Source organism: Plasmodium gaboni, chromosome 9, assembly GCF_001602025.1.
Source record: "Plasmodium gaboni strain SY75 chromosome 9, whole genome shotgun sequence".
Lineage (NCBI taxonomy): Eukaryota > Apicomplexa > Aconoidasida > Haemosporida > Plasmodiidae > Plasmodium > Plasmodium gaboni.
Window position 1 is genome coordinate 734,163 of NC_031489.1, and position 12,500 is coordinate 746,662.

General features: G+C 17.4%; 5 protein-coding genes across 5 annotated transcripts in view; 3 read left to right on the plus strand and 2 right to left on the minus strand.

Annotated features, from left to right (window-relative positions):
- Positions 1-667: 667 nt before the first annotated feature.
- PGSY75_0921300 (hypothetical protein) lies at positions 668-2,313 on the plus strand (the record flags this gene model as incomplete). The annotated part of the gene is made up of 2 exons (XM_018785620.1): positions 668-900; positions 1,086-2,313. The coding sequence occupies 2 exons, from the start codon at positions 668-670 to the stop codon at positions 2,311-2,313; spliced, it is 1,461 nt and encodes a 486-aa protein (XP_018641961.1).
- Positions 2,314-2,758: 445 nt separating this feature from the next.
- PGSY75_0921400 (putative NifU-like scaffold protein) lies at positions 2,759-3,700 on the minus strand (the record flags this gene model as incomplete). Its single annotated transcript, XM_018785621.1, has 2 exons — positions 2,759-2,943; positions 3,142-3,700. The coding sequence occupies 2 exons, from the start codon at positions 3,698-3,700 to the stop codon at positions 2,759-2,761; spliced, it is 744 nt and encodes a 247-aa protein (XP_018641962.1).
- A 698-nt stretch (positions 3,701-4,398) lies between these two features.
- Positions 4,399-5,661, plus strand: PGSY75_0921500 (hypothetical protein; the record flags this gene model as incomplete). The annotated part of the gene is made up of 1 exon (XM_018785622.1): positions 4,399-5,661. One exon carries the CDS (start codon positions 4,399-4,401, stop codon positions 5,659-5,661), a length of 1,263 nt encoding a protein of 420 aa, XP_018641963.1.
- Positions 5,662-6,787: 1,126 nt separating this feature from the next.
- PGSY75_0921600 (putative tetratricopeptide repeat family protein) lies at positions 6,788-11,834 on the plus strand (the record flags this gene model as incomplete). The annotated part of the gene is made up of 2 exons (XM_018785623.1): positions 6,788-11,180; positions 11,281-11,834. 2 exons carry the CDS (start codon positions 6,788-6,790, stop codon positions 11,832-11,834), a joined length of 4,947 nt encoding a protein of 1,648 aa, XP_018641964.1.
- A 324-nt stretch (positions 11,835-12,158) lies between these two features.
- PGSY75_0921700 (hypothetical protein) overlaps positions 12,159-12,500 on the minus strand; it is a gene marked incomplete at both ends in the record, with an annotated part of 2,019 nt that continues 1,677 nt past the window's right edge. Inside the window, one exon of the mRNA XM_018785624.1 lies at positions 12,159-12,369. Coding sequence (XP_018641965.1) covers positions 12,159-12,369 — 211 coding nt within the window. The remainder of the gene's footprint in view (positions 12,370-12,500) is intronic.

Here is a 12,500-nt window from a genome sequence, read left to right on the forward strand (position 1 = left end):
AATTAAAAAAAATATAAAAAATATATATTATATTTATATATATATATTTAATAAGAAGCTCATATATATATAAGTTTTTATCATATGGTACATATTCTTAGTATATACTATAAAAAAAAAAAAAAAAAAAAGGGATGTATTTATTATGTATGTATTCTTTTTTTTTTTTTTTTTTTTTTTCTTTTTGGTTTGTATTAGAAAATATAATAGAAAAATATAATAATTTATATTATATATATATAATATATAACTATTATGTTTTAGTTTGTTTAATTTCTTATATGTTTTTTTGGATCTATGGATTTTCCTGATAACTTAAGCATATATTTTTTTTTTTTTTTATAAAAAAAATATACTTATTTGCAACACATTTTTTAAATAAGTATTCAGAATATATATTATGAAGATGTACTAAAATGTTTTTTCCTTTTTTTAATTTTTTATAGTGTTAATGTTTTATTTTATTTTATTATATTTTATTATGTTTTTGTTTTTTTAATTTTTTCTAAAATATAAAAAGTAGTTCAAAATGGATTTTGGCTTAAAATTCAAATAATATGTTATGCATTTCAGAACACATAATTTTTATTCCACAAAAGAACATAAAAAAATATAATATATATATATTATATATTTTTATATTTATTATTATTTTTATTTTTTTAAAATGTATATAAAAATTGTGAAAAATATTAAACGATATCACAATTTATTTCATTATAGAAAGGAATATGTAGCTACAGAATCTTTAATAAAAAATACTTATTTAACTAAAGAATATTATGATAAAAATAAGAAGAAAAAAATAGACTTATTTGATTTTGTACCACCAGAAAATTTTGTATCCTCATATTTTGAAAAGCTCGATAAGTGTTATTCGAATCCAAGATCTATATTAAGGTATACCTTCTTATTTATTTATTTATTTATTTATTTATTTATTTATTTATTTATTTATTTTAATGTTATATGTTCACATTTAACCTAATAACAACATAGCATAAATATAATACATACATAAATACATACATACATACATATATATTTATTTATTTATTTATTTATTGTGTTATTTTGTTTAATAGGCTATATAAAGATTATATTGAAAAAGAAGATTACCCTAATTACAATTGGCTAATTCGATGCTTCTGTCAGCTAGCCAATATCTTTGGGTTCAACTCCTTCTGGAGTGTAAAGGACAAAGAAGCTATTCATGAATTGAAATTATTTAAATATCTAGTATATGATTTAATAGAAAAAAAAGAGAAAATAAAAGCAAGACATTGTCCTAGATTACTTTATGCAATGTGTTGTTTAGATTATCGTTGTTATTTTCTTCTTCCGACAATTTTAGAGATAATTGAAATGAATATAGAAAAATATAGGTTCCCAACATTATGCATGATAAGTTTTTGTTTATCATATTTGGGATTAACAAATCAAAATGTACAATTTGGTTGTGAAAATTATTTATCTAGAAATTATAATTTAATAATAAAAATATTGAATAATTTATATGAAAGAAGAGAGGAAGGAAAAATAGATACTACCAACTTTTGTTGGTCCTTATTATCATTTGTTATGGTTATAAATAATATGTATGAATATCCTTCAAAAGAAAATAGCTTTTTACCAGAAATTTTAAAAAATTCATGTAATTCAATAACAAAAGAAAATATACCAGAAAGTGGATGGGTACAATATTTTTTATATATGACATTATATTGTTGTGATGTTGAAAAACCTGGAAATGAAATACAAATAAAAGAAAGTATACCATATTTTATTCAGGAATATTTACATTTAAAATGGTTAGATAATATATTAATAACGGCACAAAATCAGGGATCTGAAAAAATGCAACTTGAAATGGAAAATATTATAAATAAATTACAGTTAAAAAATTTCTTTATTAATTTATCTGTGGGTAGAAAAATAGATGAACAGCATTGTTTTTTTACCTCTCACTTTTATAAACCTTTAAATTTATGTATTGAATATGATTACTTTCATCCAATTGGGCAAAACAGACCACTTGTAAGTGGTATAATATCTTTAAAAAATCGTATATTTAAAAAACTCAATTATAATGTTGTTAATATACATAAATGTTATTGGGATATTTTAAATGAAGATCAAAAAGAAGCACAACTAATCAAAATCTTAGAAACATTTAAACACAAACAAGATCCGAATACTAAAACTGAATCCAAAGAATTATATGAAGAAAAATATTTTGATTCAAATATATTACATCTAAAACATAAGAGAGTTAAATTTCATACTTGGCCACCAGAAAATATAACAATTTGAAAAAATTAAAATATTACAAAATGGAGGGAAATATATGTGTTTGAAATTTTGCCATATTGACGTATATACATATAAATAAATAAATATATATATATATATATATATATGTTGTTTTTTTTTTTTTTTTTTTTTTGTGTATATATATTTTTTTTTCTTTTTTTGTTTATCCTTTTATTTTTTTGTTTTTTAAAGATAATAAATTATAATATAAATATATATAAATAAAATTTACAACAAAAAAAATGAGAAAAAAATGAAACCAATTAAATAATATAATAATAAAAATAATAACATTTGCATAATATATGCATACATAAAAATTAATAAACAAACAAATAAATATATATATATATATATATATATATATATATATACAAAAAAGTATGTATTTTTTTTTTTTTTTTTCCATTCACCAAAAAAAAAGAAGCAATTTCTATATATTATTTTAGTTTTCAAAATTAACAGTTAATGTGGGGAACTTTTGTTTTAATCTTTCTGTTATTTCATTTTTGACGTTGTGTGGTATATTTATGTCTTCACTTGAATTTTCTATATTTAGAAATTTCAAGCAAACATAGTTGTTAATATTCTCCTTATTATTTACCAACTCTTTAATTATGACTTCTACTTCTAAAAAATATTATAAAATGTAAAATATTGAAGATATTGAAAATTTTTTGTACACATTATAAATATCAATTCGTACATAGCTATGCAGATATAATTACATGTATAAATAAGAATAATGCGTATTTAATATATATATATATATATATATATATATAATGTACTTATTTTTTTATAATTTTTACTTTGATATGTTCTTACTTAAAAAATCCAAGTATGGTTTCAACTGACTTAAGCAGTTTTGAATATTTTGTTCATTGATTTCATCAAAGTTTGTGATGATTACGTTAGGTTCTTGATTCTGTTCATTTCTTATATACATTTTTAATGTTTTCTTAATTACATGTGATACAGTTATACTATTAGAACTGCAAGTAACACAATTTCCCAACAATCTAATATATAAATCATTATTTTTTATATCTACTAATTCTACATCACCGTTATCTATTTGTAATTTAGGTCTGATTAAATTTAAAACCTTTTCCACATTTTCAGGATTTAATTCATAATATAAACCTTCATCATTTTCTGATGATAAAAATATTTGAAATGGTACAATATTCTTTTTATTTTTTACTACATTTGTTCTTTTTCTTAATATATTCAAAGGAACCCTTAATATGTTATTATTTAAAGGTTCGAAATTATTTTGTATAAATAACACCTTTGGCTTGTCATATTTTAAGATGCTAATGTTTTTCACATACACAAAAAAAAAATACCAAATAAAAAGGACATTGAGAAATATACATTTCATCTTATTCAAGTATACATATAAATATACCATAAAAATGAACAAACAATATACATATATATATATATATATATATATGTATTCTGAAAAAAAGAACAAAAAAAAATAAAAACAAAGAATTATAAAAACAAATCAAACTGCTTTAAACATAAAATTTAAGATAAAAATATATACATAATTTATTTAATCAATAAAAATTTTAATTGTAATATATACAATAATTGTATATATTTTATATATGTTATAATATACGTTACATATATATTTAATTTTTTCTAAATTTTACCTGAACCGTTCATAATTTTTTTTTTCCCTATAGTGTGTAAAAAAAAAAAAAAAAAATAATAATAATAAAATAAAATGAAATAAAATGAAATAAAATAAAATAAAAAATATATAAATCAATATGTTATATATATATATATATATATATATATATATATATATTATATATATTATATGTATAGTTATTATAAACTAATTTCATTTCATATATATATTTTTTCAATATACTTTTTATTATTATTATTTTTTTTTTGGTAGATATCATTTTTTTAATTTTAATAAAATATTATATATATCTAAATGAAATATTGCTATAAAAAAATGAAGTAATATAATATAAGTAAGGCATCTATCTATTAATCTGTTGTGTTATTATATCATTTTCTTAAATTAGGAAAAGAAAAATAGTTACAAGTATGATAAAAATTTATAAAGAATATTTAGGTACCGAAAATTACTTCAGCACAATATTTTCTTATATAATTTTACATCTTTATAATAAAGATAATTTCTTTAAAAAGAGAACAAATAAGAATAATTTATTTGGAGATTTGAAAAAGCCGTTTTATTTAAATAAGAAAAGAGTTATCATTCAAAACAAAGTAATAAAAAAAAAAAACCTAGTACTTCATTTTTCAACAAGCCAAATTAGTTACTTCTATTATCATTACTTTGTTTATATATTGTTACCGAAATTGAATTATTTGAGTAGTTGTGAAAAAAATGAAATTATACAAAATGTTTATTTAATAAATAACAATACGCAACAAGATGTGAAGGATTACATATATAATAAAATAAATCAGAATGAACGAAATATAATTTTTTGTAATAATTTGCTACCAGGAGAAAATTTTAATTATATTAACACTTTAGGCATATTTTTAGAAAATAAATATTTTTTAGATTTACCTTTTAAAAATTTTAAGTCTACACATAATGTACGTAATGATACATATTTAAAAAACAGTAGACATAATAATTGTATTATGTTAAAGAATAAAATATTTAATTTGAATAAAAAGAATCAAAAAAATGTTATATATCCCAATACATTGTACATATCTTATTTTTTTAATAACGATTATGATAAACAATGTATGAAATTAATTAAGAGAAATAAGCACTTAAATATACTGTTAAAATATAATCATATTATAAACGAAATAAATAAGAACATACAATGGTTTAAACATTATTCATTTTATAAATATTATACTGATGCATATATAAATTTCTTGAACTATCGAATGGATATATTTTATCAATATATGAATATTTTTATAAATAAAAATAAAATATATATGCATACAAGACGAAATAATAATGCTATTATATATTATTTTAGTAAATATAAACATATTTTTTTAAATTCAAAAATATTCTTTCATTTTATAAATAATAAAAATGTATATGTAGATTTTTCCAAAGGTGCTGATTTATATATAAAATTTTTGCAGCTACAAGAAAAAATTTATAATTTATCATCAACTGTTAATCCGGATATTTTTTTATTGTCTTCCAACTATGAAGATATTAATAATAAGACCAATTTTAATAAACCCAACTTAATTAAAGAAATAAAAAGAAATGTAAATATACACATTTGGACTGATTCGCAAAAGGAAGAATTTTATTATAATTTAAAGAAAATTAAATTTAAGAAATTTTATAATTAAACGTTTTTTTTTTTTTTTTTTTTTTCATTTGCATGATTTATGTATTAATGATGATATTATAAATATAAATAAATAAATAAATATATATTAAAAAGATGTAATTTTGTTTTATATATTATTTATATAATATACATATATTTCGTATGTTATGTTTTTTTTGTTTTATTTATTTATTTTTATTTTTTTCTACTCTTTATAATATGAACAAAAAAAAAAAAAAAAACTTATGGCTAATTAAAAATAATTTGTTTCAAATTAAAGGATAATTTTTTTAATATAATAAATAAAAATAATAAAATAATAACTGAATATTTGTTATATTTATATATATAATATATTTATATTACATATATAGAACATATAATATAATATAATATGTATATTTTGTGATATCCTAATAATGCTTATAATTTTAATTGTAGATTATATAATAGTATACATATAAATTTTACCCCCTTTTTTCTTCTTCTAATTACTTATAAAATTTGCGCATATATACTTTAAATATATATATAAGCCTATGATTTATGAGGAGAAATATTATTATGTTTTTTCATAAATATATTTTATATATTAATAAATATAAATAAATATATATATATATATATTATATATATATGTATATAAAATTTTTACCAAATGGTTTTGTGTAAATGCAAAATAAAAAAAACATATATATTGAACATATAAAATATTAATATATTTTATATATTTTTTATATATTTATTTATGATTAAAGGTATAAGAGAAAAAAAAACTAATATAATAAAAATAGTATACTTACTTTTCTCCATGGTTTTTTTTTTATATATATTTTGTATTTGTTATGCTTAATTATTTAATTTATTTATTTACTTTTTTTATCTATATATTGTTATATACATCCTTCAAAATGAACAAATAATAAATATATATATTTTGTATTTGTTATGCTTAATTATTTAATTTATTTATTTACTTTTTTTATCTATATATTGTTATATACATCCTTCAAAATGAACAAATAATAAATATATATATGTATCATATATATATAGAACAAAAGTAATTATATATTTATATTTTATTTATTATATTTATTATTATTATTATTTTTTTTTGTGGTGCTTTTGTTTTCATAAAAAGTATGATATATCTTAAAGGAGGAAATAAAATTATAAGTATAAATGAAGATGATATAAATGACGAGAATTATATTATAATAAAAAGTATTCTTAAAGATGAGAAGATTTGTATGAATGGTTGGATTCAAATAAGTTTTATTTTATATGAAAAGAATTATTATAAATTATTTTTAGACTTGATAAAAGAAGGAGATATATATTTTGAGGATTATAATAATAAGATATTTAATATATTATTGTTAGTATATAATTCAGAAAAATTAATAAATGTAAAAAATGAGAATAAAGAAGATGAATTAAAAATAAAATTAGAAAATTTACTAAATCAAATTGAGAAGAAAATAAAAGAGAAAAATGAGATTGATAATGAAAATAAAGATATAAATAAATCATTGAATAGTTCAGAATATGATAATAAAAATTATTATAATAAATATGATTATTTATCATATCTTATGATTAAAGGAATATATAATATTAATATGTATTTATATTTATTAAATAAATATGATAATAAATGTGGTACTAATAATTTTATATCTTCTTCATCAGTTATAAAAAAGAAAATAGATGCTTCAATAAATGCAAATGAAAATGTTATTATAAATAATAATGAATTTACGAATCCTTTAAATTATTTAATTGATAGTATAAATATTTTTATTTTATTATTGAAAAAAAATAATTTTGATTTTATATCTTCTATATATTTATCTTTCGCCTTATGTTTAATATATAAATTAGAAGCTTGTATTCAATTTTCATCATTTGTATTGATACGAATTATCCATTTCCAAAATTTTTTGAACTTATTATTAGAAGATTATAAAATTAAATATGTTGATAAATATAACAATGGAGATAATACAAATATAAGAAATAATAATGTAGAAGATGTGAAAGATGTAAAGGATGAGAAAAAAAAAACAGTAAAAAAAAAAAAATTCTTTTTTTTTGGAACTACAGAAAGTGAACAAGATAATGTTATAGAGAATGATTCAAATAAAAAAAATTGTGATAATAATTTAGACAATACATATAAATGTATTGAAATAAAAAATTTGTTGAATATATCAGATAATATAAAATCTATATTAAAATATATTATAGGTATATGTTATTTAAAAAAAAAAAATTTCTCAATGGCTTCATATTGTTTTACATCATCTATAAAAATTGATAATAACAAATGTGCATATATATCAAACTCTTCCTTATTATTAATGAATTATGTGAATAAAATAATAGAGCATAATGATTTTATATATATTGATGAGTTTAATTTTTTAAAATACTCCAATAATTTTATATCCACAAATGATTACAATAATTTGGAACATAATCAAAATAATGTGTATAACAAAATGGATATAAAAATAGGAGGATATCAAAATGTTATTCATAATAATGTGAATAGGGATTATAAAAGTATTGATTTTTACAAGGAACGTTCCAGATTAGATAACATAACATATAAAGAACAATTATATCATGAAGAAAATTTACAAGTAGAAAAAAATTCAAAAACATATCAAACAATATCCAATAGTAGTAATAATAATTTTATAAATTATTTAAGAAAAGTACATATGAAAGATATAATAAATTTAACTTTATTTTATTATTATAATTATTTAGAAGGTGGTATATTAAAATGTTCAGAAAACTTAAATCAGTTATTAAATTGTAGTGATATTTATATATTAGACAAAAATGATATTTATGAATATGATGAATCCCTCGAATCAGTTAATAATGAAAATATATTTGTAAAAAATAAAAAATGGAAAGATATATATTTAAATAATAATATAATTTATTTATATTTTGATTTATGTGAATTATGGTTAATTCAAGGAAATTATCGAGCAATACTTCTTTTGAAAATAATAAAACATAAAATAAATTTTAATTATATAAATAAAAAATCTTTAAGTAAATATTATTTTTTAATTGGTATATATTATCATATATTACAAAATATGAAAAAAGCTTTAATTTATTATCATAAAAGTTTTCTTATATATAAAAATAATATAAGTAGATATTATTATACAATATGTTGTATACATTTAAAAAAATATAATAAGGCAAAACATAATTTAATATATTTATATAAAAAGTGTAGAAATGCGTATGTCATTAAATTATATATTTATTTTTTTGTGCACACATCGAATATATATTTGAATTATAATGTATTAAATAAGGAGACAATAAAAAAAAAAGAAATCAAAAAAAAGGAAAATAAGAGTGATATGTATAAGAATGATATGAATAAGAGTGATATGAATAAGAATGATATGAATAAGAATGATATGAATAAGAATGATATGAATAAGAATGATACTAACAATAATGATATCCATAATAATATAATATGCAACCATGTTGATGTCCATATGAATGACCAAACAACTAATGATGTAAGTTATCATATAGATAACAAATTCTGTAAAAGCAATAAAAGTGAACATGTAAAAGTTCTACACAACGTGTTACTTAATATGATAGAAATTATTAATAAAAATGAAATAATATTTGACAATAATTTAGATATAATTTTATTAAAAGCTAAAATTTATGAATTGTTAATAACAAAATATAGTAATGAATATATTGAAAGGTATTTTAAATTATTAGATAATATATATCAAGTAAAATATTTTTTTACTATAAAAAATAAATCTCCTAAATTATCCTTAGAATTAATTAATAATTATATTGTATCTATGTTTTACTGTAATTATAAGGAAAAAAGTTTAGAATTGATAGTATTATTAAAAGATGAAATATTTTGTAAGATAAAAAGATTTCATAAATATTATACATATGTCATATTATGTAAGGGCAAACCATTCTTATGTAATAGGAACAATCTTTTAAACAAAGACACATTATATAATTCAAGAACATCTAAAGAAGAGAACCACATCTACCATGATAAAAATAATAAGAGAAAAAGTAATTGTGATAATACAACTAATGGTCATAATAATAAACGAAGAAAAAATGAAATACTTGATAAAGATTTAAAAAGTGAAGAACAAAATTGTTATGATGAAAAGAAAAAAAATGAAATACACATAAATGAAAACATAGACTTTCATGAGAATCTTAAAAATTCAATAAATGAATCGGAATTAAAATGTAAACAAATGCTTAAAAAAAATATAAAAAAATTAAAATATATTAAAGATATATTCAGATATCATCGTATATTTCAAATACAAAATAATATAATAAATAAAAAAAAAAAAAATACATATGAAATATATAATAAAACCATGAAAAATGAAAGATATATAAATCTTATAAATTATCTAAAAAAGGTATATATAACAATTTGCTTTAACAACATAATGTTATTAGAAATTGTTGGATATAAATATATAAGTATAAATATGTATAAAATGTTTACAGAAATATATATAAATTATGAAAGTGCTTTTATAAGATTAGCAAATATATATATAAAAAATAAAAACTTTTTAAAAGCTAAACAAATTATAGATAATGGATTAGAAAAAAATCCAAGTTCTATAAAATTACATTTATTAAAATCGTATATGCATTTTAAAAGAAAACATTATGATTATAGTATATATACATTGGAAAAATTAAAAAGAGAAGAACAAAATAAAAATATGAACAAAAATGTGAACAAAAATATGAACAGTAATATAAATGTAAATGTAAATATAAATAATATGCATAATAATGATCATATTTTAATTAATACATTCATATCTATAATTAAGTTTCATAAATTAAAAGAATGCAAAAGCAAAGAAGAAAAAAATTCTATGATAAACGAAATATATAATAAAATACAACTATTATTAGAAAAGAAAAGTAATTATTTTATAGCTAATTTAATTGCAGTTTTATTAAATATAAATAATAAATATGATATAGCTTATGAATCCTTTCAAATAATAATTGATTCTTATGAAAAATTATCTTTTTATTATATATCAAGTATAAAAAATATTATTTATCTTATGTTTAATCATTTAATAAGAAATAATCATATAACAAATAATAAATTATTTCTTAATAAATTAAATTTATTTTTTAATTTAAGTATTAAATATGGACTTAACGATAAAAAAATTTATTTGTGTTATTCAAATTATTTACATGTTATTGAAAAATATGATGACGCTATTAATTTATTATATGCATGTTATAAGAAATGGCCATATGATATTTCAATATTAAATTCATTAATTATAATTATTGATTCTTGTGTATCCAAATATTTGAGTTACGAATATGTAGATCTTAAAAATATTTTTTTTATGAAAGGATTAATACATTTTTCTTTTCAAGTAATATATACATTATTATATCTTAAGCATTTTACTACAACAGCTCCTTTATTATCATCAGGTAATGCATATTATATATAAAAGTGAAGAAATATAATTTGTCCATATATATATATTATATTATATTATATTTTTTTCATTTTCATTTTATTTTTTTTTAGATGAAAAGTATAATTACTACAAAGAAGGAGATTATATCATTGAGATAAAAAAAAAGAACTTGGAAATTTTGGCTAGCAGGAAATATTTAATATCCACATATAAAAAGTTTGAAGAAAAAATCAAACCATATATAGAAACCAGCTTACCAACTATGTTAAAGCAGAAGAAATTATATGAGATGAAGAAGGTTAATATACAAAAGAAAATCTATGAAGAAAAGAAAAGAAAACAAATGAATTTAGAAATGATGAAGTTAAAAAGTCAAGAAAATTTGCATGAAGAATTATTAAGAGATGTAAATGAAATAACCTATCACATAGCTGATAAAATAAATGTAAGTGAACAAAGAGATAATTCTTTTTATATTAATGATCATCAAAATGATATTACACAAGAAGCAGAAGAAATTCAATTCGATAGTTTACATACACCTTCAAATAAAAATATTATCAGTGTAGAGGAGGAAAATTCATCTTTTCAAGAATCATCAGATAATAGTTCTGATTTATTTGAAGAGCCAAGTCCAAAAAAGAGAAAAAAGGTTATTGATTAAAAATGACATACTAGAGAATGGGCACACACACATATATATATGTATATATATTTGAAATGTTAAATATATATGATCTTTTATTTTTTATTTTTTTTTTTTTTTGTAATTTATAAAACTATTATGTTATATTTTAAAAATTTTTTAAATTTTTTTATTGTGAAGATTAGTTTAAAATAAAAATATTAAAACTTATAAAAAAAATAAAATAAAATATAATATATGTATATAAAGTTTATATATCACATATATATATATATTTATTTATATATAATTATATAATGGTTACAAAAAAAAAAAAAAAAAAAGTGTACATGAGGTAGGCAACTAAACAATACCATCATGCACATAAACACTTAATTGTAATTCATCGTTTTGTAAATCAAGTTCATCGAATTTACAAAAATTATAACAATTCTGATAATATTCTTTAGACATATAGGTAAAGGGTCCTCTAACAATACCATTAAGAGAAAAGCATATATATTCATCGAGTATAGAATACTTTTCAAGTTGTTTCAAGCCAATACTTACATAACTGAAAAGTGTTAAAAAAATAAAGATTTTATATATATATATATATATATATATATATATATATATATATATGTATACACATTATGTGAATGATTTATTTTATTTCTTCATTTTTTATTTTTTATTTTTTAT